This window comes from Idiotropiscis lumnitzeri, chromosome 7, assembly GCF_059441095.1.
Source record: "Idiotropiscis lumnitzeri isolate Australia: NSW breed Sydney's pygmy pipehorse chromosome 7, RoL_Ilum_1.0, whole genome shotgun sequence".
Classification (NCBI taxonomy): domain Eukaryota; kingdom Metazoa; phylum Chordata; class Actinopteri; order Syngnathiformes; family Syngnathidae; genus Idiotropiscis; species Idiotropiscis lumnitzeri.
The window spans coordinates 6,197,459-6,224,046 of NC_142397.1; the positions used below are offsets into that span (position 1 = coordinate 6,197,459).

General features: G+C 40.3%; 3 protein-coding genes and 1 long non-coding RNA gene across 4 annotated transcripts; 3 read left to right on the forward strand and 1 right to left on the reverse strand.

Moving 5' to 3' along the window:
- Window positions 1-1,278: 1,278 nt before the first annotated feature.
- Window positions 1,279-9,844, reverse strand: rabgef1l (RAB guanine nucleotide exchange factor (GEF) 1, like). Its single transcript, XM_088299822.1, has 9 exons — window positions 9,699-9,844; window positions 9,126-9,320; window positions 8,038-8,210; window positions 6,905-7,086; window positions 6,722-6,803; window positions 6,522-6,654; window positions 5,911-6,002; window positions 5,390-5,646; window positions 1,279-4,065 (listed from the first exon to the last, which is right to left on the reverse strand). Exons 2-9 carry the CDS (start codon window positions 9,305-9,307, stop codon window positions 3,649-3,651), a joined length of 1,518 nt encoding a protein of 505 aa, XP_088155948.1. The 5' UTR covers window positions 9,308-9,320; window positions 9,699-9,844; the 3' UTR covers window positions 1,279-3,648.
- Window positions 9,845-11,125: 1,281 nt separating this feature from the next.
- On the forward strand, window positions 11,126-13,842 carry LOC148333242 (uncharacterized). Its single transcript, XR_015844195.1, has 3 exons — window positions 11,126-11,292; window positions 12,710-12,999; window positions 13,119-13,842. It is a non-coding gene; the product is annotated as an uncharacterized LOC148333242 (long non-coding RNA).
- Window positions 13,843-15,597: 1,755 nt separating this feature from the next.
- LOC148333243 (caspase a-like) lies at window positions 15,598-20,993 on the forward strand. The gene is made up of 8 exons (XM_088299824.1): window positions 15,598-15,730; window positions 16,884-17,159; window positions 17,225-17,310; window positions 17,443-17,619; window positions 17,697-17,919; window positions 18,003-18,143; window positions 18,575-18,684; window positions 20,618-20,993. Exons 1-8 carry the CDS (start codon window positions 15,724-15,726, stop codon window positions 20,720-20,722), a joined length of 1,125 nt encoding a protein of 374 aa, XP_088155950.1. The 5' UTR covers window positions 15,598-15,723; the 3' UTR covers window positions 20,723-20,993.
- A 632-nt stretch (window positions 20,994-21,625) lies between these two features.
- Window positions 21,626-26,588, forward strand: LOC148333244 (caspase a-like). Its single transcript, XM_088299823.1, has 8 exons — window positions 21,626-21,793; window positions 22,399-22,674; window positions 22,756-22,841; window positions 23,965-24,141; window positions 24,215-24,461; window positions 24,552-24,719; window positions 24,900-25,009; window positions 25,697-26,588. The coding sequence occupies exons 1-8, from the start codon at window positions 21,787-21,789 to the stop codon at window positions 25,799-25,801; spliced, it is 1,176 nt and encodes a 391-aa protein (XP_088155949.1). The 5' UTR covers window positions 21,626-21,786; the 3' UTR covers window positions 25,802-26,588.

Here is a 26,588-nt window from a genome sequence, read left to right on the forward strand (position 1 = left end):
GCCGGCCTTTATTCCAAAGAGAAGGGGAAGTGAAAATATTTCCTTTTCTTTTTTTAACACTTGACCCCCGAACACAGGAATTCCACTTTTCTCACGTTTGATTTCACTTTTAATCTACAAGAACTACAAACAAGGGAACCTTAAAAGGGATTCCCCTTTATTTATGGGGTACCGGAATATATTACAAGACTTCAGCATCTTGGAAAAAAATTCAGAATTCTCATATTAAAAAAAAAAACAAAACAAAAAAAAAAAAAGTTTGAGTTTTGGAAAAAAAAAAAAAAGATAAAATTGGATTCACCAGTTTTATAATGAGGTATCAGTAAAGTTCCCAATGTATTCCTTACATTTCATTGTAAAGGAAAAATCACCTAGTCTACTTCCTTTTGCTTTTTCATGACAAGAATCAACTTGACACTTCTCACTATGGGCTCGTCACGAGTGGAATCATATGATTTAGTCCAGCCAATTAGCTACTGTCAACTGGAGTCCAACCATTTACTGCCACCGACGCATGTAATCATCGCATACATTTTTCAACAAGCAGGCGTGTAGAATGCTCTCACCCAGCTTGTCAGTGAAATTCAGTTTTGCAATGACCCAACACATACCAGGTGGTGGCGTTGAATCACATTGGATTGCTGATCAGCACAGCTTTATAGTAGAAGACAAAGATTAGGAGGTGAATCTCGGCCTGTCCCGACAATTATGAGGGAGAGAATTGCCAAAATGTTGAAAGTCTGACAAGTTTAAGCACCTCAAACAAATAGAATCTGTATATGATGTATAAGATAAGATGTCCTTTATTAGTCCCACAATGGGGAAATTTGAGATATAAACGGAGGATGTGTAGCTTTAGGCAAGCAAAAAGTGTGTTGACATTGTGAGAAAAGATGACACAGCTAGGGAGTTGTCAAAGTTGTTCAAAAATCGGCAATCGGTAAATCCATGATTTTGCAATCAAAAGCCCTTTCTCAGTCTTGGTTTTTTTTTTTGTTTGTTTTCTAGGTTGCGGTGTCTTTAAAAACCAAAATACATGGCCGCCAATGTCGCTGATTTCCTTGACATGTTTTCACAAAAACGGTTGTTTTCTCTGCTTTTTGGTCAGAAACTGACTGAAATTACTAAAGAACAAAAAAAAAATAATAATAATAATAAGAGTGTGAAATCTGTAACTGATATTTCACATCTACCAATGAGTTCTTTTGGATTTCCCAGAATAATATTTTGCTTGCACAATCGCAGCTATTTGTGAGAAAGTACAACATAAGCAATGAGTCGACATGGGCGTTTTTATTAGTCATCATTGCTTATCACACACAGACACCCCCCCCACACACACACGTACACACACACAAACCCAGCGATGCAAATAAAACATTTCCCAATAAGTTAGGTTTAAATAAGGACAGTTTTGACTATTCTTCTATATGATACAATAACAAACCTATATAGATGTTTCAAACCTCTCAATACGCTCACAGGCCACAACATTAAAAAAAAAAAAAAATCAATCCACCTTTACAAAAATGTTATACTTCACTGAAAAATACGGATCACAATTAATGACTAATACACGTGTGTTCATCTGAAGTGAGCATTCTTACATTTGTAAAACTTTTTGGGGATTCAGTTCTGATATTGAAACTCAATAGATTGTGCAGGTAAATGTAATGTTGTGGCCAGTGCGTGTAACCCCGATGCAGCTTCTACAGTGCCTGCTCCCAAAACAAGAACAAAAAATAGATCATATATAGCTACAAAATAGTCACAATAAATGTGATTGAAATCTAAATATTAAATGGATGGTGCCACAACAAGGCACACCTGAAAATACAGTGTCAACACTATCCTTCATTATATCATATTAAAAATCATAAAAGTGCTTAGCATCTCTTTTGCTCTATTGAAATTGCTCGAATCGAATGCATGCTGAGAATGAAACTGAAAATTAAAGCACCTCAGTCCGAACGCGCCAGTGGAGGATTTCTGAGTATTGCTCGACCTGAATGTCAAAACATCTCCATGCAATGCACATGCACGCAAATGCACACGTGCGCAAATGATTATCTTGTCTTTCACAACTAGCGCAGTGGAACCTCCAAATTTGAACGATCGATTCTTGTTGGTGTCATGCTAATAAGCGACGATCTCCGGTAGCCAAGCGGTTGACGGAGCAGAAATGTTACTTGTTTCATTTAGGGAGGTTTCGACTTCCTGCTTTTGTTTCATTTCCTCAACCGACAGGAAGAAATCTTTTGTTGTGCATTTAAGTTCATCTGTTTGACAAGGAGCACCGTGTGAAAATCATGGTGACTGCTGCGTTAGTTTCACATGCTACTTGCTGACAATGAAAACGAGTGTTTTTATCTATGCGCTAGTTTCGTATTCCGAATATGGGAAATTTTGGTTTGAGAGTCGTCGAAATTGAAAGCTGTGACAAGAATGCGGTCGACCTTTGAGGTTCCACTGCACTAACAACTACAGTGATGACGTAGTTTGGAGGTATGTGGTGGAAGAGAGCGCTAGACTGATGCATCATGGGTGATTTCAGCGATAAAGCCAGTCTAACGTGACTGTCGAGATAGTAGAGCGGCAGATTTGACATTTTGTAAAATACGCTCATTATTAAAAGTTTGCAGTGATGTTTTAAGGATGGAACAAGAATGCACTTTAATAACCTTTAACAAATTAATTTGGCCTCTGGCTAAACTAAATGCATATGTCCAACTGTTAAATGTTTCACTCCCAGGGAGTTTTTTTTAAATTCTTGTTATTTTTTATTTTTTTAATTACATTAGGTTTTGCTTTTAGAGGCCCTGAATGAACTTTTGAGTTAGTTTGTTTTTAATTTTTCAAAAATTTGTTTTTTAGATTAGCTTTTAGTAGTTTTAGTATTAGATTTAGTTTGAAAAAAAAAAAAAAAAACAAACTCCCAAACTCATACAATCCTGATGAAAAACAAACAATTAAAAACAACTTTTTAAAATAAACCATGAAAGCTCATCATGTATGAAGTTAAAGACTAAAATGAGGGACCATTTTTGCTTAGTTTTGGAAATGTCAAATATAATTTAAATATAATTAATTTAGTTACTTTTTGTTTGTTTTTAAAAAGCCCTTGTTTATATTTCATTTCGTTAACAAAAAATTTGAATTTTAGTTTTAGTGACTTTGTCCGTTTACAGTAACTGTAATAAGCTTGTTCGGTACATTTTTGCCCAACTAAATCTTGTTATCAACAACGTAAAAATGTGAGCAGCATGATTAACATGACGGCTTAAAATCTTGTTAGCAAACAGTTCAGCACAACATTAACAGTTGGACATTCAAAAGTTCAGACCAAGGCCAAATGAAGTTCATCCTGAAACTTTCTAAATATTCCTAAAATGTCAAACTTCATGAGAGTCGTGTCCATCCTTACCTGCCCTGTTGGCCAGGGCTTGCCCCGTGATTGACTGGGGCCAGTTCAGGGCATGGTTCTAGTCACATTCGCACCTCTAATGTCCGACATGACACACTTAGTCTCGACCACAGAGCGAAAAATAATAAGTGTGACTCAATCATGATGGGCTATTCTTAACGCGCATCAAGAGTTTGAGGCCTTCTAATTTGGATGGATGGACAAGAGGCGGAGTCCCTCCAGCATCAACCAGCAAAAACTTGCGGTGTCAGCGGCGGCGGCAGGTGCTCGTTCTCAACGTTATCAGAGTCGATAGCTGAGGAGGCCGCCGGCGCGCCCGTCGCCGCGCTGTCAGTGGCAGTGACGACGGGAGGATTCCGTGCCTCGAAAGTGTCCAGGACGCTCTGCACATTCTGCTCCACTTCATCCGTCCAGTTGATAAGGTCGCTCTCCAGCTGCCGCGCTCGCTCCATGACGAGCTCTTGCCGCTCGCCGAGGCCTGTCAGTAAGTCCAGACTCTTGTGCACCTGGCTGAGCGCGGCACTGCCCGCCGAGGGCAGGTTGGGGGACGCCTGGCCCCCCGACATGTAACGGTCAAACTCCTCAGAGGTCATGTTGAGCGACTTGCCGTCCAGTTTCTCGATGAAGGCCAAGGCGCAGCACTGAGGAGAAAATGGGAACACGCTCATTGAAGGCTGAGAACAACGCGGCAATGCCATTATCCGTTCCAGCCTAACCCAAAAATCTCCTTGGGTGTTTTTAATAGAAAAAAAATGGGAAAAAAAATTTTAATTTATAATAATTAAAATATTAATAACTTAATGAAATTGGCAGTAAATAATGAAACGTTTTGTGCATTATGATTATTTCAGCTTGCAACTATTTCTGGTATATGTGCCTTGGCCACCAGGGGGCAGTATAATGTGTGTGTGCGTGTGTGTGTGTGTGTGTGTGGGGGTGGGTGTGGGTGTGTGTGTGTCCCACTGAGCAGCCAACAATTGCAAATGTTTTCAAAAGTAGCGAATGCTGTGTTGAGCTAGTCAGGGTTCGTTCAATGTCGCAAATGTTGAATATGTTCAAAATTTCCATGTGACAATACAAGAACATGTGAACAACTGCCGACCGTTTAGTGACCTTGGCCGAACCCTGAAGTGAATGTGCATTTTTGCCAACAGTCGGAAATGTTCTCCCCTCAGTGGATTAAGATGCAGTAATTAAACGGCTGCACTTTGCAGCACTGAAATAGTTGGCACTTAAAGTGGGAGCCCAAATCCCACTGCTTGGAGCAGTAAACAGACAATTGAACCCGAGGAAAAGAATTGAAAGATTTACACCTCATCTTCATCGCCCCCAAGTGGACAGGTTGCAATATTTTGTGTATGAGTGCAGACTCATCACAAATGCTTTTATTTCATTTTTCAAAGAAAATATAGCTATGTTATGACATTGTTATGACTGATTTAAGAATTATGGGGATTTTTTTCAATAATAGTTTAAGTCTTCATTTTCGAAAAATCCCATATAGACCACAAAGCCTAATGGGATTTGTATGAAAAAGCTCGCCCACAAATGTCGGGCGTCTCCTAAAGATGAGCATTTTTTTTTTTTTTTATGACAATATTATTGTTTTAGTCAATTCAATTTGACAATGGTTAACCTCACGACACATTTGTAAGACAGTTGGGAAAATTTAAGGGCATATATTTAACTTTTGAATTGCTTGTCGGATTCAACTTAGTATATGTGGCAGTTTACGGAGGTGTACAGTTGCTCACGAGCATGATACGGGGAAGAAAATCCTTAATATGTCTCCTTAAATTCAACTAGTTCAGATAATAAAAGTTTTTGGGATGGAAAGAGTGTGAGCGTGAAATATAGTTCAGTTACTCTGGTGCTATTTGGATTGTACTCTAATTTCAAGGTTCCGTGGTACTAAAATTTGGAGTCAATTCTAGTGAGCGTAAATAAATGAGTGTCTTTCCGAACCAAATTTGTGAAGTAGTAGCCATCCTCTCCGGTCATGAGCCTGCTGGGGTTGCAGAAGCGGGTGATGTACTGGATGTTGGACTGAAGCCGCGGGGGGTTTGCCTTGAGCACGATGTAGATGAGCGTGGGTAGGAAGTCGTCTGCCGACGCCGCCTCCTTCTTGCTGATGCGGATGGCGTTGAAGATGTGCTTGCTGCAGCGCGTGATGCACGCCAGCTTGTCCTTGGGCACCCGCTTGGAATCGATTTCGATCACGTCTGCGGAGAGGCGGGGTGTTAGTTGCGCAGACGGCAAAGTGGGTGGGCATCCGTTTACGATGGCATTCCGTTCTTTCGACGGAAGTCAGAAAGCGCTGTAGTTGAACTCTAAGACTAGTTCGAGGCCGTAAGTACAACACATACACTGGAGAGTGGGCATTGTTGTGTTATATGAGCTTATATTCTTACGCTGAAGTGCAAAGTAGTTTGCTGTAACCGCGCCATGTCATCAAAATGGAATCTCGACATGGGCGTGAGACTCACCGGTAATGGCTTTAACGACACTGTCGGAAGCCTCTGGGATCTCCTCATCGACAGGAACACCCAGCATCTCAATGGTGACCCAGTGCAAGGCTCTGTGAATAATAAGTCACAGATACTACAGTGTAAAACAACTTGAATGCTGGGCTCAAGTGTACAACATTAATATTTGCACCTCAAATGCACATTTTGCAAAAAAAAAAAAAAGTCTTGTTTAACTCATTTACTGCCATTGACGGATAAAGACGTCAAAGATTCATTTTTTTACTAAGCTGGTAGTGAATGAGTTAATAAGGCAAAATGTATTTTGATGTCCATACTTGAGTAATCAATAAGCAGTCGAATACCTTTTGTGACTAATTTGTTTTAGCTGTCTTTGTTTTTATGTGTCTGATTATTACTCTACGTACAGCACTTTGAATGCAGCTCTGGTTGTTTTTAAAGTGCTCTCTGAATAAAGTTGATGTGACCTTGTTGCATGATTTGCATGCATTTTTATTGCAATCTGATTCATGACTTACTGACAATTTAGCCTGTTTGTAAAACATTAGCAAAGTTCATCCAAATGTTCGCGAGCATCATGAGAATTACGGCTGCGTCTTCTGTGAACAAACCTGATCCTCTTCTGAACTGCCAGGTCTTTCTTCTCATCGTCGGATGTTTCAGGACAGAAGACCTCCTTGTACAGACGCGTGGTTATGTACCTCTCCACTTCATCCATGATGCCTTCCACGTACTCGGAGGAGCCTAAGAGCAGAAGCATTAACATGAGAACAGCGCATGTAAAAAGGATACAACGAGCATTTTTATACACCTTTGAACTGAGTGTGAAGGCGCTCTGAGAGATTCTGGTAGAAGTCTTGGACACATTCCGACATGTCCTCAGCACCCATGTCCTAATATAAGAGAGACAATAAAGCAAAACGAATCCAGAATGTTCTGATTAGCCTTATAAACACATCTGTCGTGTATCCGGCACTCGAGTAGTAGAGCTCACCCGCTTGTAAGCCATGCTCTCAGTGAAAGTGCGACACTGTTTGAAGATTCGCCGGCCGTATTTCAGAGGCTTGAGGAAATCCATGAACTCTCTCGTTGCACGGTCGCTGTCCGCCGAGGACGGCCGGTTCGCTGTGGAGCAGGAGCTCGGGCTGGACTGAGCATCCAAAGGAGTGGTGGCATCTAGGGGGAAAGCACATTTCAATTTAGACGCTTGAGCCGAGTAAAAACCTCCAATGACTGGAATATTACACCGCGTTGTCGCCGGGGTTTTTTTTTTTTTCCAACGCCGCGACAACAGGACACTTTGATGAAACTGGCTGTAATTTCAGATGTTGACTATTTTTTTTTTTTTTTTTTTTTTAAATCTCACTCTTCTGCCTTCTCAATGTGAAGTGCGTGCATTCACGGCTAACAACGAGACGCTCCAAAGCGGCAAGCAAAAGGAAGAAGCATTTTTCAGGTTCTGCGAATGAAGATTAGAGTTCTGAACAGCAGAGGAGGAGTGTTTTAGCCACGCAAAATTTTCCTAAAAAGCTCAAATGAAATCCAGTACAGTGCTACATAGTAGGCATGGGCCAAGATTAGATTTTGACGGAACGATAACTGTGAGGAAAAATATCACGGGATTAAAATTTCAACTCTAAAATGTCCTTCTTAAAATATTCGGGCAAATATATTTTTTTTCCCCACAGAATATAATATATTGTATTTTTAAACAAAACCGACTTTATGGTACATTAACAAACATATAAACCGTCAAGTTAAAATAACAAAATTAATTAATTAGATAAATAAATATGAACATTCTTCTTATGTTTAAATCTTCGCAGCACGTCAAAGCGTTCCGTCACAGGTGTGTTAATTTTAGAACAGACCACAAGACTACTCATGTTATTCTTGGGGATAACTAACTCACAATAAAGGGCATTCGGATTCTGATTCTAACAATGCACATTAATCAACATATCAAAAATACATCTGGGTAAGTGCTGCATTTTCTGGACTATAAGGCGGACTTGCATATACGGCTCAGCAACTCTTTTCGGGGGCAAAAAAAAACGTATCCCGCGCAATAATTAGGGATTTACTATACTGTGTGCGTAAAACGGACTCATGAGTTGAAGGGCTTACCTTTCTTTGATGGTGTTTTGATAGAGGGAGTGAAAAACTTGGTGACAGTCTGGACCTTGCTCGACTTTTCCTTGGTTTTCCGTTCCTCAAACTTGCTGAAAGGTGTGACAGAGGGCTGCGGCTGGGCCTTCTGATGTCTGCTTGCATAGGCTTCCTCTTCTTCTTTCTGCAGCCTGTGGCAGACGACAGACAAGACGGAAGGGCCATGGGATGTTGATGAGCGGACAGGTGAACACAAGTATTGTACAAATAAAACAACAGTGGTTCTTTGGCATGGACAAATTCTCATTCTGTAACACGTATCACCCCCCCCCCCTTTCAAATTGACTCAATAATTTACAAAATAAGAACACAGACACATTTGGCCTCAAGCAGCTTTAAAGTACTGAATGTGGTATTCGTGAAGGCGATTCTATGTTGTGAGCCTGCTAATCTCTTGTCTAATCTTTACAATCGATTATGATATTGACTATTTTACTAGTTTATTGCAAAACCTTTTTTGTGATTACTCTTCATTCAGTGATTCCTGTTGTTTATTTGGTATTGTTGAATGATTAGGCAAAAGGAAATAAGCAACAATTAAGAAATATTAAATTTGTTGATGATTAATTATGACACTGTAACGCTAATGCAGGTGTCTGGAACTCTGGTTCCTTGAGAGCCATATCCTGCCCGTTTTGGATCGCTCCCTACCCCAAAATCACCCGATTCAAACAATCAGCACATCAACGAGCCCTGTGGAAGCCTGAAACAACCCTGATTATTTCTATCAGGTGTTTGGAGTAGGGAGAGGTCAACAACAGGCATGATATGGCTCTCCGGGAAACGCAGTTCCCCACACCTTCATCTTAACGACTGCTTCCACACCAAAACTCAGGGTCCAGCCATCCTACAGCATGAACCTATGAAGCCTGCTCAGATAAGAGGATGAAGTCTTTTGAGACGACCAGACCAGTCCAGCCACAATCAATTAAATGAACTGAAAATGAAATAAGATGGATGAATGAGAATAGTCACAGGCTACTCCCATAAGGAGTCCCTGAACTCATACAGTCTGAGAACTGCAGCCGTAGACGTCGCAGACAAACCTCTCAGCTAGAGCCCAGTCATCCTGGATCTGTTTTTGCTTATCTCGCTGGTTTTCCTCTCGCCAGCACTTGGAACACAGGCCCTGCCAAGCTGTGTTGCCATAAAAACCACATCCTTTGGTACAAAGCAGCTCGGACTGGTCCAGATGGATCCGACGACGTTCAGACCGCTGGGCCATCATCCTTCAAAGAAGACTGCCCGAGGAACAGCACACGGAGAGCATAATGAACCTTCAAATGATCACCATATAAACTTCGTAACTGTGAGTAGCGTTAACTCGTTTCTGAACACAGCCTTTTAATCATCTTGCTAATAGCTAACGTCCACGCTTCGTCACGTTCAATTTTAAATTGACAATCCTTCAGAATATATACGCGGCTACATATCCAGTCATTTATTACTGCTACGAAGTGTAAATCCATACTGTAAATTGTTTGCATCACGCCGAGTACGATCATTGTAACTGGCTAATCTATGACAGGCTAGCTACAGAAGCTATTGACAAAGCTACGCCTGGACAACGAATAACAATGTCATTAAAAAAAGATGACGTATGGCGTCTGCCGTCGTACAGTATCATTCGCAGGACGGGCAAAGCTGTCACGCAACGTCGCTTCTGCTCCAAGATGTTGTAATGTGGAGTGTTTACATTAGCATAACGAAGACTTCCATCACAAGGATAGAATCGGCCATTTTGTCGTTTGGCCGGGGGGGTGGTTCTGCTTCTTCTTTCATCTCATAATACATAAAGATGCAGTACCATAGTATGTCTCCAACTAGTGGATTGACAGTGCAACAGTTTTAATTAGAACTTGCCGTGGACCGGTTTTACGAATATATTGAAGTACCGATACGTATTGAAGATGAAAAAAAATTGTGATTAAACTTACCTTTATTTGTGTGTGTGTGTATTGTATTGTATTGTATTATATTATATTATATTATATTATATTATATTATATTATATTATATTATATTATATTATATTATATTATATTATATTATATTATATTATATTATATTATATTATATTATATTATATTATATTATATTATATTATATTATATTATATTATATTATATTATATTATATTATATTATATTATAATATAAGCATGCGTACCATAATACCGTGAGAGTAAAAAATAGTCAGTAAAATGTCGCTGGAATTAATGAGGGACATTGCTCTTTTATATGACAATTTACGGTAACGTTCCGAGTTCTGCGCCTGTTCTGTGACAAACCGATAGCACATTTTTTAATTCGTATGACGATCCAGAATCCGCTCGCTTTTTGGTTGAGTTACTGTTGCTTGAAAGCAGCATGGATGGCACACCTTGGAGGAGGAATACGACTGGTCTCGGTACCGACGCCGGTAGCTGCAGTACTCCAAACTCAGAATTTATCATTCAGAAATGATCATGAGGACATAACAGTAAACATAACAACACATCACAATCATCATTTTGCAAGTAGGAATTAAAATGCGCCCAATAAGAAAACGTTCCCCTTACTTTCTGGATGCTTACAGACTACAATTAAACATGTTCGCATTCTGTAAATTACATAATGGCAGTGGCATGTCACGTGATATCAAATGCAGCAGTTTTATTTTTTCCTTGACTGGGTGGAGCTTCATGGGGGCAGATAAGCCCATGTACTCACTAAAAACGCAAAGTGAACTTTGTCAACCTCCACCGCTGCTAGCAACTCCCTCACCTTGCCACATCTCATGCAATGTCTTTTTCCCCACTCAGTGTCTCCTTCTGTGTGCTCAGCTAAAGGAAGCAAAAGAAAACTAATTTAGCAATTTGTCCCATATTGTGGCAATCTGTAAAGTGAAATAATTGCACAGCGTGTGGTTTAATATGTTGCTATAATGGAACAGATATTGCTGTAACACGAGGTAGTACCACTTTGTTAGTTTTTTTTTTCTGCTCTTTGCATTTTTGGTCTGACTTCCTTCTCTAAACATCTCCTCCCCCGCGGCTTCCTCACCTCATTCTCATCGGGGTGGGTCCAAACCGGGAGGAGGGGACTTGAACTTGAACAACGCATATATGGTTAAGGCTCAAACTATCCTGTAGCCACAGATCCAAACAAACAAAAAAGGCTTTGCATATTTGTCCACGTCCAAGGAAGGATTTTTCTTTCAGAACAATGGCAGGTAAGACATCTGTGTGAGCTTTTGTCATCAGAAAAGATGAACGGAAGTCGTATGCATGCTTCAGGAGGAATGTTAACATCAGCACAGGAAAAAACAAAGTTTTTAACTTTGCCCTTCTGCACTATAAACAGCATTTTTTTCATTTTCATGACTAGCCGTACGGGAAAACTACAATCAACATACAATCATTGTTTTTTTTTATGCCTTCTGAAGTAGTGTACAGTGAATATCTGTTTGTCTATTGTATCTCCAAAGACTCATGATTAACCTACAAGATTCCTCACTTTTGTCTTTCAGAAGTTAAACATATGCTCTAATGAGTTGAGATCGGGTGGCGGACTTGGCATTAAAAATATTTTGTTTATTTGCTTTTAAAAAGTTATTTTTTTTTAAGAGTTTGTTTCGTTTCATCATCAATGAATCCTTTCACTTTACTAGCCTTAGCTGAATGTAAGCCCCTATAAAAGTCACACATAATCTTTTTACATCACTCATATCATTTATAAACACACACTTTCACTAAATACATTTCAATCCGTGTCAAATTGGACAGCAGTGCATTCTGTTGCAGTGCCTTGTCACACACCTGGAAAAAAAAAAGCAGTGAAAATGACGACTTTGATGCACGCCAGCGTGAAACTGGCTCCAACAAAAAGATGGTTACATTTACAGCGTCACTATTTTATCTAGATACGTTTAAGATCCTGAAAGTGGAGGTAATTATCGTTACAACTCCGGGGAAAGCGTCAATAAAAGTTTTGCAAATTTGATATGCCAGAGAGAAAAGTGTTGTTGACGGGTTATCAATGTCGAATTTGAATTCGTTGAATTACAATTGAATTGAATTAAGAAAAAGAATGTATAAAATGAGACTTCTGCTGTTTTTGTTGTCCGACGCCATCCGTGGCAGCTTCAAACAATGCAACCACACCCTTCTCATTGGTTATCTGTCCATCAAAAACTTGGCCACTTCACGATGGGCTTCTCAATTAACATAGCAAACATATTTTGTCATTTTGGTGAAACATTAACAAGGTGTATTCTTTTTTTTTTTTTTTTTCTCCTAAGTTTGGCGGGCCGGAGTAAAACGTTTGACGGGCCGCATGTGGCCCCCGGGCCGTAGTTTGCACACCTCTGCTTTTATGTTTACACAAGGAGAAAGAGACAAAATAGGACAGGTAATCCGAAACAACCGGTGGCGCCATGTAACATTTGTTCACATCTTGCGTCACGAAAAGCAAAACTTAAAGCTACTGTGCATCCACACAGCCCAATAAATGCCGCTCGTTTCTGAAGCACGCGCTTGTTAGAATACAGAACGTTGCGCACTTTTAAAAGATACTGTACTGAAGACAAGCGCAGTCGAAAATTTTCATTTCTTGACCTAACACCGTTTCTTTTTTTTTTTCCCGTCCAGCACAACTTCAAAACGTGAGACCAGATTTTGTGGCAAATGTATCTGAAGAGGTGCTCTGTCAACTTCTGGACAATGTTCTTAAGGATACCATCTTAAGTGACGGCGAAGTGCAGCACATATGTCAGGCGAATAACACCAGAGCGAACAAGGCACGCGACTTCATCCGCACAGTGGTGGCGAAAGGCGATGAACCCAGCTTGATGCTGATCAAACACATTCAAGCCAGAGATCCTTACCTTGCAAAGAAACTGGGGCTGGACTTGATTGAGTGCATGGATATCAAATAAGGAGTGAGGTTTTTTTTTCTCCATTTTTGGACTCGTGCATAGTACTCAGAAATACTCAAAGTATATAAAGTACCACACCCCATTGCAGTTGTACTCATTGTATGTTTCCTTTCTGATTGCAGATACATTCTACAGAGTAGCAGAAAAAAGACCACTCAACAAAGTCAATACAGCATTTCATTGTCCCTGAAATCCTAGCATTAATTAATCTTCAAGTCACTCGACTGTTCCACTTCAGTCTATCCCAACAAGGTCCCCTTTAAATTTCACTCACACCTGGATTGAGAATAATAATTTCGTCATTTAGTGTTATTTCAGAGTGACACTGAAAATAAATCCGCTAGTAGCACTCAAACATTCCAGCCCCGTCCTTTATTAGACCAGGTGTGGGCAAACTATGGCGCGGGGGCCACATGCGGCCCATTAAACGTTTTAATCCGGCCCGCCAACCTTGAAAAAAATTTTTTATAAACCTTGTCAATCTTTTATTTTCTAAATACTGTGGTGTGTCAAAGACATATATTTTGTTGTCATGCTTTTGTTCACTTTCATTTAAAAATACATGTATTTTCTTTTCTCAGATGAGGTGAGGTTACCAAAACATTCCATCTGCTCCTGGTCCGGCCCCTCTGTCAAATTTTAGAACCCAATGTGGCCCGCCAATCAAAAGGTTTGCCCACCTCTGTATTAGACTATCCTAGGTTGGATCCAGATATGAGGTATTTCACAATTAAAGCCGTGTAAATGCATGGTATTTAAAATTTCAGACTCAAAACAATTCTGTTATCATTCAAGTGTGTGCCAAATATAATGATGCATTTCAAAATAAAAGCACTTCCCATTTAATGTCTAACTGGAATTTATTACAGTCACATTAGAAAAAAAGGTTTTGCATCTCGTTCACTTCTGTCATGTGTTAGACATATTGTGTCATACTGGAGGTTTTGTGTGAATGTTCTGAAAAAAAGTAATCTGAAATGTATCCATCAATCCATTATCCTAGTCGCTTATTCTCGAGGGTCGCGGGTGTGCTGGAGCCTGTCCCAGCTGTCTCAGGTACACCATGAACTGGTTGCCTGCCAATCACAGGGCACACATAGACACACATCCATTCACACTCACTCTCACACAGAGGGACAATTTGGAGTGTTCAATTAACCTATTGTGCATGTTTTTGGAAAGAGGGGGGGGCACCCAGAGAAAACGCACGCAGGTACAAGGAGAACATGGAAACTCCACACAGGAAGGCTGGAGACAGATTTGATCCTCGCATCTCAAAACTGTGAGGCGGATGTGCAAACCAGTCGGTCACCGTGCCACCTTCCGTCTGAAACCAGCCATTGAAATTTCAGTTTCACATTTGAAAAAAAATAAATAAAAAAAATACTGCAATTCTCAAACAACCTTTGGGCCTTCCTCCTTCTGTTACAAATGTGCGGTAATACTGAAATATATAAAAAACAATTGACATATCTTTGTATTTATATATTTTTTTGCATATTACTGAAATTAATATTGTTTTTTTAAATAAAGAACATTGAAAAATCAACCAAAATTTGACACCATGTGCTTTGGACTTAAAAAATGTATAAACCTATTTCATTTTATTTTAGTGTTCAAGTGGCTAAGTATAGAATTTGGTTCACACACGCCTTAAGTGTGCATAGAGCCTCACCACACCCCCACGCTCTCGCCCCCTCCTGGCTTGTAGACTGTGGAAGGAAAAGAAAGTCGTTAAAAAAACGGCAATGCTCAGATACGAGCTCCGTTGGCCACCTTCAAAATAAAAGTGAACCCCCACTAATGCATATGCACGTCAGTCGTTTGGATTTAAAATCATGTTATTCAATACAAGTATCTTCTCTTGGTTGGATACCTGGGGTGGCATAGAGTGTTTCAGTAGTGGTTTGCTTGCGGGATAACGAAAAGTGATTTTTTAATTATTTTTTTTTACATCAGTTGTGTCAGTCATTGATGCACAGTTAACATTAATTTCTCTTTCTATCGCAATTCATCAATCAGCTCGGAAAGTTGAGATTTCTTCGGCCTTTTATTTTGAAATACAACATCGGATTTGAATGAGAGTACTTTGGTTCGATACCGTAGGTGGCCGAGTTTGCTTCAGCACCGGTCTGATTGTGGAATAAAGAAAAATTAATTTTTAATGATTTTTTTAAAATCAGTTGTCATGTCAGTCATTGATGCATAGTTAATTACTCCTTCTATCTCAATTCAGAACGTATCTTACTGCAATTTTGAGACAGTGTGAATACCCATTGGGTGAACTCGTGGTTTCCTGCTGAGAAGTTATTTAAGAACATAAAACTCGTTTGAAGACACATTTTTATTCTTTAGCTTTCCACTCAACATGAGACTGTCACTGTTCTGTAGTTTTTCTGGTGTCTATGGTAAATGTGTTTTAATTTTTCTTCTAATTACTTGCAAATTTATATGACGGCATATGGAAAGCGCTTTTTTTTTTACAGCTCCAGCTGTTGTGAAGTGTGCTGTATAAATAAAATTGTATGCATGCTTGAGTTTGTGAGCTTTTATTTTGAAGGTGGCCAGTAGTACCACTACGCGCTTTCGACGCATTACCGTAATGCAACGTGATGCACAGTATTAAAAATCGTAGTGGCGGCTGGCTTGACTTCGTCTTTGTGTGTGGAGGCCAGCCTGACCGCAGCCTTAGGAAATAAGTACTTCGGCGCTAGGGACAGTTGAGCAATGGCTGGTGAGCTTTAGATTCATTGTACCCCCCCCCCCCCCATCAAACTTTACTTTAATATTTGCGCTCTTTCGCGTTGTGTTGTATCACTGTAATGACGGATACACGGTGTGAGCCCCAAATGTCCTACCCCTACGAATCGTCCTATCGTAGGCTGATTTGACAGCCTGTTCTGTCAAAATGTTCTAGCCGTGCGAAACTTCCTACCAGAGGCTAATTTTACAGCCAAGGTACTACCGTGCGCTTTCCGATTGTGTTTACATGCATATAGGTAAAACCAAAAAAAAATCCCTGAGTAGAATACACGTAGAAGCAAACAGGTAGGACGTTCTGGTAGTTTAATTTACTCCTTTTTTGTAATCTATGTATACTGGCGATATCAAACGAGTGTGGCATACATACACTGCGTGAGTAATGCGCTCAACAGAAACACACGTCAAGTATTTTGAGGCAATGAAAAAGTCAAATAGGACTAAATGAAAAACAAAATATTAAGTACTCCCAACTTTTAACCGAACAAACGACAGGTAGGACAAAAAGATCCAAAGTTCCCTCGAAATTGCTATAGGCGTTGTGCGCATGCGTGGATTGGTAGGAAGTCTCGACAGGTCGGAAGAATTTTGAGAACACCGGTCTGGTATACTGTACGGAGCCCCTGCGACGTCCTACCAATGCCTGGTGCGCAAAAGTTGTTTGTATTTTACTAAAATAATTTTTTAATTCTACCTATATGCATGTAAACAAGATGATCTGAAAGCACACGGGAATACTTCGCTGACCCAATCTAACTCTAGTTTAAAACTTTACTTTGAAACCGTACCCCTTGTTAAAACCCTACTTTGTATCCCTAACCTTTAATTAAAACCCTACTTTGAAACCCTAGCCCTAGTTTGAAACCCTATTTTGGAACACTAACCCTAGTTAAAAGTCTAAAACCCTTTACCTTGTTTAAAATCCCATTTTGAAACCCTAATATAAAACCTTAATCTGAAACCATAACCCTATTCTGAAATGCTACAGACCCCAATTCTAGAATACAACTTTAAAGACTTTTTAAATCCACTGTATGTAAGAATCCGAGTCCAAACGCTATGGTGGAGGACTCAAATTTCCGACTCAAATTACTTGACTAGCAACGGTTTTGTACTTTTTCTTTCAGAAGAGCTGACGGCCGTGAGAACGGATTTTATTGAAGCGGTGTCCATGACGGTCATTGAACAACTTGTGGACAATCTTTTTGATGACCAAGTCTTGAATAGCGGCGAGCAGGAGGCTATAATTGCGCCGCACAACACCAAAACAAGGAGTGCTCGCATCCTTATTGACAGTGTGCGGCATAAAGGGGATGAGGCAAGCTGGAAGATGATCACTCACCTGAATAAAAGGGACCAAATGCTCTCCAAGAATTTAGGCCTCCCCGCCGTTTCTCCCCAAGGTGAGCCGATGACGCCCACTTTGATTCCATTTGAATGTGAACGTTGTGTGTCTTGCTGTCTCCAGATACCTCCGAAGCGGAACGCCAGTGGTCCACCACGCTCATCCCTTGCAAAAAGACCTTTTGGAATTTCAAGAAGAATGACCCAAAGGTTTTGTCTGGCAAACATTAAATTTATTTCCATCGATATAATTTTTCTGAGATTTTTTTGAGAATCATATCCATCTCTTTTGTCACCTATGATGTTTTTGTTTTGTTGTTGTTCAAATTTGCCTATTTTTAGATCTACCCTGTGACCAAAGAGTCCATAAAGAGTCGTGTAGCCCTGCTCATCAACAATATAGAGTTCAAAGGCATTCGTATGTCTCGACGTGGAGCCGAGACAGATGAGCAGAGAATGGAGAGGCTGTTGCATGCTTTTGGATATGAAGTGGTCAAATACACCAACTGCACTGCAAAGGTGCCGAATAAAAGTGTTTCTGAAGGTTGTAAATTGTATTTGCTGAGATACTCACCAACCTGTGTTGGTTCTGACAGGAAATGAACGAGGCAGTCTTCAGCTTCTCCAAACATCCCAAACTCAAAGACACAGACAGCGTGTTTGTTGTGATCATGTCGATGGGGCAACTGGGATCGGTCCTCGGTGTCGCCTTGGGAGAAGAAGGAACGGATGACTTCCCCATTGATAACATTTTCAAACACTTGTCGTGCCAAGAGCTGCTGGAGAAACCCAAGATCATCATCATCCAAGCCTGCAGAGGTGACTGTACATGGAAGAAACATTTTGAACTTTGCATCTACACAGTGGTGGAATGTGGATTTTTTTACATGCGTCTATTTCAGACGGAACTTATTCGAAATCAACCTGGAGTACCCACCAGCTGTGTCCATCCACATCTAGTGATGATGACAACGTTGTGGATTATAGAAATCCATTTCTGAACAAAGAAAAAAATTTCATCGCTCTTCATGCTTGTGTCCCAGGTCAGTGCATCCCCTCCCATCTATCGCGTGCACGTGACTTCCACGTGACCCTAGGGAACATGCTTTTTTTCCCCGCCGTATTACAATAAAGTGTAATTGCGCATCCACTCCAGTAGTTGGCAGTGGCGCTCTCCATATCGTTTTGTGGACTTTACTGCAATTCAAGTGAGTAAAGTCTTGCAAGATTGGCAAACTTGAGGCTGACGTCTTTGCCTTGAGCTGGAAATTTCTCCTTAAAGTCTGTTTGGCGCACTCTGCCTGTCGAACATGACACATCCACACAACTCAATGTGCATCTTTAACCTCTCCAAGAGTTTGACTGTTTGCCACAGCTGTTTGCTTTTTCCCGGACTCAAATTACTTGCTACATTTGTAATCAATCTCAGAGTATGGAAAACAAAATGTTTTTTTTTTTTTGTCCCCGTCTGCAGGTTCTATGTCATTCAGACACACTACGGACGGCAGTTTCCTTATTAAATACGTTGTTGAAGTATTGAACACGTGTGCATGTGAGGAAGACATTGAGGAGCTTTTCAGAATGGTAAGTTTTACACATTGCTCATCTCATATATGATACAATACGACTTTATAGTGGATTTAGTCCAAGCGAGGGGAAATTCAAAATGCAGAATTTCGACAAATTCCACTTTTGGAATTCTATTTTTATTGTCCTACGATTACTTTATTTAATGCACAAATTTCTTTACTCAGTTCGTTGTGTTAATATTTCTATGACAACTTTTAATTATTTAATTATACACGACATGACACAATGAAAGAGCTGACAGCACCAAAATAAAAAAAAGTCACCCGTCCCACCAACTTTTCCCACTGCCCTGGAATTAGTGAGGCAATGCTAAGTGCTAAACTAAGCTACTGTGCACGAGTTGCAGCTAGCTAGCTATCGCGGCTAAACACAGTCATAACACGGCTTCAAGTCAATAATCCTTTCCTCCATGGCGGAAAATAAGAAGAAAATGAAGCTTCAAACTTGCTTCATGAAACAGTTGTTGTCTTTTTGAGTCCTCTGGGTGGCACTGTTGGTTTAAATAAAGGGTTTTAAAAATGGCAAGTCTGTGTGCTTTCAGACCAACGTTGATCAGAGAGTGCCATCGACAGGAGTGCGATAATACTACAACTGGTTCATGAAGCAGATTTGAAGCTTCATTTACCCAATCACTAGATACAATTCTGATAAGTATCATCATCAATAAAGTAGGACAAGGAGTGGGTCATCTTCTCACCAAGCAAGACAAGACAACAGAACAAGAGGGAGACAAGTAATGCTAACTGCTAAGCGTTTCTAAAGCAGCAAAACACCAGAAGAAGTTGGTAGTATCCTTTCAAGACAACGGTTCTGCTGTCCCGCCGGTTTTAGATGTGTCCCTCCTTCAACACACCTGATTCAAATCATCAACTCATCAGCAAACTCTGGTTTCGAATTTAATTCAGATTGGTTTCCAGTGAAGGTTAGACTTCGCCAAAGCTGCCCTTTGTCACCGATTCTGTTCAGAACTTTTCTGGACAGAATTTCTAGGCGCAGCCGAGGCAATGAGTGGGTCCGGTTGGGTGGCCTCAGTTTTGCATGGCTGCTTTTTTTTGTTCAGATGATGTGGTACTGTTGACTTCTTCAAGCTGTGATCTCCAACTCTCACTGGAGCGGTTCGTAACTGAGTGTGAAGCGGTTGGGATGAAATCCAGCACCTCAAAATCCTCAGTCCGAAAAGGGTGGAGTGCCTCCTACAGGTCGGGGGATGAGATCCTGCCCCAAGTGGAGAAGTTAAAGTGTCTTGGGGTCTTGTTCACGAGTGAGGGGAGGATGGAGCGTGAGATCGACAGGTGGATCGGTGCAGCATCAGCAGCGACGCGGACTCTGTATGTGGTCCGTTGTGTTGAAGACGGAGCTAAGCCGGAAGGCGAAGCTCTCAATTTACTGGTCGATCTACGTTCCTACCCTCAGCTATGATCATGAGCCATGGGTCGTGACAGAAAAAATAAGATCCCGGATACACGCTGCTGAAAGGAATTTCCTCGGCAAGGTGTCCCGGGCTCTCCCGTCGAGATAAGGTGAGAAGCTTGGTCATCCGAAAGGGACTCAAGAGCAAATCCGCTGCTCCTCCGTATTGAGAAGCGCCAGATGAGGTGGCTCGGGCATCCTGTCAGGATGCCACCCGGACGTCTTTCTGGTGAGGTGGTTTGGGCCATGTCCCACTGGGAGGAGGCCCCGAGGACGACCTAGGACACGACTATGTCTCCCAGCTGGCTTAGGAACGCTTCAGGATCCCCCAGGAAGAGCTGTATGAAGTGGCTGAGGAGAGCAAAGTCTTGACTTCCCTGCTTAAGCTGCCGCCCCGTGACCCGACTTTGGCTAAACGGAATAGAATGAATGAATACTCAGATATTTTGCAATAAGCAGCTTGTGTTTTGTGGTTGTTACACCGCTAATATGATGACTCTTGGTTTCAAACACGCAGGTCATGCGACGATTTGAAGCCTCGCCAGTTATTGCCAAGAGACAGATGCCAACTATTGAGAGATGCACTTTGGCGAGGCGCTTCTACCTGTTTCCCGGCATTTGACACCTGACATCACTTCAGAGGAGCATACGAAAGTGAAGATATAATCATTTGTAATTTGGAAAAATATCACAGCTCTTTTAATTTCAATTTTATCATTCATGCTATTTTGACTCAAAAGTTAAAGATGTACTAAGATGTAAGACATTTCCATGGACGTTTTTGGCCAGATTGAAACAGTACAATGTTTTTTTTTCAGATATAGCGAAATGTCAACAGTTTGGTCAATATATATATTTTTTCTCTGCTTGAAACATAAAACAGATGTTTAACAGCTGCGTGACATGTGAGTTTGGGCGGGTTTGACAGATAAAATTAATTCATGAAACACCGCAACCTGCTTTTCCTCACTAGGGTTGCAGGAGCCCATCCTAGCCAGCTACGGGCAGTAGGCGGTGTACACCCTGAACTGGTCGCAGGGCACACAAAGACGAATAACCATCCGCGCTCACACTCATACCTTGGGGCAATGCAGGGTGTCCAATCAACCTGCCATGCGTTTTTTTTTTTTTTTTTAATGTGGGAGGAAAGCGGAGTACCCGGAGGAAACCCACAGGAAGGCTGGAATTGATCCCACAACCTCTGCACTGTGAGGCCGTTGTGCTAACCAGTCGGACCACAGAGCCGCTAATAATTGATTAAATACAGAAATAATGATATTGATGTATTTACATTGGTAATTGGTTATGTCAATAATTAATGACACATGTATTTATTTAATTAATAAATGAAACATTTAATTAATGATACTTTTATTTATTTATTTAACACATGCGTGTATTTATTTATCTGATTTATTTAATTCTATATATAATTAATGAATTAATTAATTACTGACGATTTTGATTAAACATTTCACGGTGTATTTATTTCATTCTGGCACTTTCAGTCCTCCTTACAAACCATCTTTCTCTCTCTCTCTTTCTCTCGCTCTCTTTCTCTCGCTCGTTGGAAGGGAAAGACATTCTTCGAGCAACGGAGAGACTACAGAAGTCTTACTTGGCCTTAATAACTCTTAGTCTTCCCTTTCTTTCAAGCACTACTTTGGCGATAGAGACACTTAAACGATGTCTGGTAAGTTTTGTTTTTATTTCGTGAACTTTTCGTCTCCTCTTTTTATATTGTTTTTAGTTTCACTTTCGCAAATTTTCGCGCCTGGGCGAAGGGTAGAGGGGAAACGTCCGTAATAATAAGCACAGTGAGGAAGCAGACTGACGGATTTTGGGGCACACAACGAAGTGGATTCATTATTTAAAATTAATCCGCCACAAAAATGTATTCGGGGCGGTTGAACACGTTACACGGGTGGTGGCGGGCGGGGTTCGGTTGTTTGCGCCCGCGATATATATAGTCGATTGTCGACAGAGGGAAATGCTACTTTTTTCATATACCTTAACTTTAAATTTAGTTGGGACTCGAAATGCTTGTTTTTTGTCACACTAACGTGGGACTTGAACTTTAAGATTTACCTGCAACATGCACATCTTATCTCAATGTACTCCCACCTCGGCAAGTAGTCAGTCTCCATATATCGCAATGTGTATTGTACTGTTAAACTAATAACTTCCTTCGTACCGATTATTCTCGACATGTATGCTGGTCATGAAATAACCAGTTTTATATTAATGCAGCTTCATTGCTTGGCCTAATGTGTGTTACTGTTGTGCTTGGTCTTAAAGAGGAACTGAAGGCCGTAAAAACGGACTTTGTGGAAAAGGTGTCTGTGACAGTAATCGAACAACTTCTGGACAATCTTCTGGATGACAAAGTCTTGAATAGTGGAGAGCAGGAGGCCATCATTGAGGCAAACAACACCAGACGAAAGAGGGCTCAGGTACTCATTGACTCGGTGTGGAAAAAAGGTGATGAGGCAAGCTGGATGATGATCGCTCACCTTCAAAAAAGGGACCCCATGCTCTTCAAGGAATTGGGCCTCCCTGCTGAGCCCCCCCAAGGTAAGCTGACAAGGTCAATGTCAAACGAACCCTCTTTGATACCGCTTGAATGGAAACGTTGTCATGTCTTCCTGTCTCCAGCTGCCTCAGAAGTAGAACCAGAGTGGTCCACCACACTCAAGCCCTGCAAAATGACCTTTTGGAATTCCAAGAAGAACAACCCAAAGGTTTTTTTTTTCACCATCATGACATAATTTAATGCCCTTGGATGTGGGAAAGGAAAGCCACTTGTTAGTCATTCATTAAATTGTTTATTGCAGAGCAACAAAGCACGTGAACACATTCAATCCGGAGCTGTTGCTGGCCACAGCTCACATTTTGTAATCTAACGACGACACTTTCAGTGACATCTAACAACGGCCTTATCTAACGACACACAGCAACGGCGTTGTGAAATGATTAGGCGTGACGACATATTTTTGGCTCAAATATAATCTCATAATTTTCTGCGCACGTAGTGCTGTTCATGTCATTTTTTGGTGCTGAAATAATCTTACAATGTGTTGAAAACGTGGGTTTATTATTAATGTTATATTATTGGACGAAAGAAATGATTAGTATGCAGACGCAAAATATTTTCTTTATTATAATTATCCGTAAAATGTAAGGATCGCTCTGCTCTGCTTTGTCAGTTATTAGGCCTTTCAAATCACTTTGTAATGTGCTTTACCACCACCTACAGGACTGGAGGGAAAATGTTTTCACAAACACTTGGTCACAGCTTGAAAGCAAACAAAAATATTTATAAATGTTAAAACTATTTATATGACCTGACAGAAGAATATTATTAAAATGATCTTTGGGAAAATCATCTGTCTCCCGCCCCATCTAGTGCCTCTAAACGGAGGTGGCTTTTGATTTCCCTAAATAGATTTTTTTACTTTGATTTACCGTATTTGCATCATATGGATTTTCCCATCTCATTTATAAATGCATCGAACCTAACCGTTAATTCATAAATATCCCTAAATATATGACATTACATATTATAGTATTGTCATATTACTGGTATCATTATTTATTTATTTTTTTTAAAGCAAATGGTGTTATGAGTACAAAAAAAACAAGTGCAGATTTTTGATCATTGCAGAAAAGTCATCCGAAAAGTTTACTTGCATCTCTGATAAAAAATTTTTTAAAAAAAGCAGGGTTCAGGAAATACAAATTTAAATAATTTTCCCAAGCGAAAAATGGAGGATCACTCTATTTAGCATTTTAACACATACTTGCTGATATTTTTTTTTTTTGTTCATATTTGCCTTTTTTTCGTTTTTTTAAATTTTTTTTTAGATTTACTCCGTGACTAAAGAGTCCCAACAGAGTCGCGTAGCTCTGCTCATCACCAATATCAAGTTTGAGGACAAGCGTTATGACAGACATGGCGCCGAGGAAGATGAGCGCAACATGAAAAGGTTGTTACGTGCTTTAGGATATGAAGTGGTCCAATACAGGAACCTCACTGGAAAGGTAGTCAACACTTTTCCTCCTCCTTAAATCTGTGTTTTCTGCGTGACTGACCGATGCGCGTTGTTTCTTTCAGGAAATCGACGAGGCCCTCGACAACTTCTCCAAACACCCCAAACTCAAAAACACAGACAGTGTGTTTGTTGTGATCATGTCTCACGGGAGATTGGGGGCGATCTTCGGCGTCAACTGGAACGAAAAGCAAACGGAGGACGAAGAAGATGTGTTCGCCGTTGATAACATTTTCAAGCACCTGGACTCAGCAAAGTGCAAAGCGCTGCTGGATAAACCCAAGATCATCATCATCCAAGCCTGCAGAGGAGGTGATTGAACGCGGTGGCGCTCGGATTGAAAACGCATTTTCTGTTTTGCATCATTGTAAGGATGTCGCGTGTTTCATGTGTCCGTTTCAGAGGGGATGGGGTTTGTGTTCTTCGAGGATGGCGCAAAGGGGCTCGTGTGTGATAATACCCAGCAGTCGGGTCCGTCCACGTCTGGCGATGGCGGCAACATCGTGGATGATGGCTATAAATTTGTGCACAAAGAAAAAGATTTCATCGCTCTTCTCTCTTGCACCCCTGGTCAGTGCATCCGCTCCTACCGATTGTGTTTCAATTAAGAACACCGCAATGATACCAAAATGATTTCTTCGTTATTTAGGTTGTCCAAATGCCACTATTTCTTTTGTTTGTTTTGGGTGTCATTTGGCGAGATGTGAGTCCATCAGCATTTTTTTTGTTGTTGTTCCCTCTCCGCCACAGATAATGTCTCATTCAGACACACAAAGGATGGTGCGTTCCTAATTCAGTATCTCGTTGATGTTCTGAACACTTATGCATGTGAGGAAGACATTGAGGAACTGTTCCGAATGGTAAGTTTAAGTTTTACACCATGCTCATCTGAATTTTTAATGACTGCATGAAGCGGAAAATCAAGACACTCCATGCACACAAACAGGATGTGTTTAGGCTACCCAAAAAAGTAGAATTAAAAGGGAAATGTAACCCACATCAACAATGTAGATACCACATTTTCCGGACTATAAGCCGCTACTTTTTCCCTAGATTTTGAACCATGCGGCTGATACAACGGTGCGGTATCTGTGGAATTTTCTTTCACCAATAGGGGGAGCTCTATAGTTCAGAAAATACGCCAAATAAATCTCAAATTCCTTTTTCTCTTGGGACTGTTCTGTTTTAATTAGCAACGTTGTTGCTGTGTTAAAAGGCTCTGTTTTAACAATCTGTTTATGAACCTTTATGTGCATTCACAGTACAAAATCGTTTTGTACATCATGTAAATAACAATTTGTTTTCAACGTAGAAAACTGCAGCTAATAGCCTGATGCGGCTTGTATATCGTTTTTTGCCTTTTTTTTTTTAATCAGGAAAGTGTCAGAGTGTTTACGGTAATTTAATGAGCATATTATATATATATATATATACATATATATAGAGGGCTGTCCACTGTTATTGTGCCTCCCCTACCATGACATATGGATTGTTGGTGGTTTTTGGTTCCACTGCTAATCTCATTATGTTTTGTTTCCCCCACGCAGGTCATGCAACGCTTTGAAACATTGCCACTTTTGATGAAAAAACAGATGCCAACTAAAGACAGATGCACGTTGTCAAGGCGCTTCTACCTCTTTCCAGGCATTTGACTCCTCACTTCAGAGGAGCATGTCACTGTGATATTGTGGCAGTTCTACACACCAAAAAAAAAAAATGGTTGACATATGAAATGATTACACTGGTAGGTTGATTGTATACAAATAATGATCCCAACGTAGAACAAATACTGAGTCACATAATTTTGTAACATTTTATCTTTAAACTTGCTTTTGAACACCACAAGTGATTCACACTTTCTCAATTCATTATCATAATTATTCCATAAATGAACAACTTCAACAGAGACACACATTTGCTTTATGTTAGTTATAATCTTTAATTATTTTTAAAGTCACTTATGCCTGTTAAGTTATAAAAGCAACTCTTTCTGATTTTGAACAGCTTCTCAATACTGTGGCAATGTTGGTTATTTTATGCTTTGACTTTATTTGTGCTGTTTTAAATTCGACTAAGTCGTAGAATTTGAGTGTTTATTTTGAGAATGAGTTATTTTCAACTGGTTCCATTTTACTTTAATTGCACACATTGATTTATATCATCAAGCTAACTTTTTATTCAGTTACGTAGCTCGTAACTTTGATTAATAGGACACGGCATAGGAAGGAAATGCTTTGTCTTCCGCCAAATGCGCACTTTTTAAGGTGATTAGTTTCACAATTGAATGCCAATTGTTTTGAGTACAAATAGAAAGTATTTAAAAAAATGTATCTAATGCATGAGATCCCTCCATACATAGTATGTAAGACTGATAAGTGATTTCCTGCCCGTGTAACTCTGAGGCTGCTTTTGAATAACAAAAGAAAACATTCTTTTGAA

Coding starts and splice junctions, on each gene's coding strand:
- rabgef1l (XM_088299822.1), bottom strand. CDS start 9,307: ATGATGGCCCAGCGGTCTGAACGTCGTCGGATCCATCTGGACCAGTCC. Junction 6,804..6,904: donor AGAGCATGGCTTACAAGCGG/GTGAGCTCTACT, acceptor CTCTTATATTAG/GACATGGGTGCTGAGGACAT. Junction 6,655..6,721: donor CCTTCACACTCAGTTCAAAG/GTGTATAAAAAT, acceptor TTCTGCTCTTAG/GCTCCTCCGAGTACGTGGAA.
- LOC148333243 (XM_088299824.1), top strand. Junction 17,311..17,442: donor TCAAGAAGAATGACCCAAAG/GTTTTGTCTGGC, acceptor GCCTATTTTTAG/ATCTACCCTGTGACCAAAGA. Junction 17,620..17,696: donor ACACCAACTGCACTGCAAAG/GTGCCGAATAAA, acceptor TGGTTCTGACAG/GAAATGAACGAGGCAGTCTT.
- LOC148333244 (XM_088299823.1), top strand. Junction 22,842..23,964: donor CCAAGAAGAACAACCCAAAG/GTTTTTTTTTTC, acceptor ATTTTTTTTTAG/ATTTACTCCGTGACTAAAGA. Junction 24,462..24,551: donor CATCCAAGCCTGCAGAGGAG/GTGATTGAACGC, acceptor TGTCCGTTTCAG/AGGGGATGGGGTTTGTGTTC.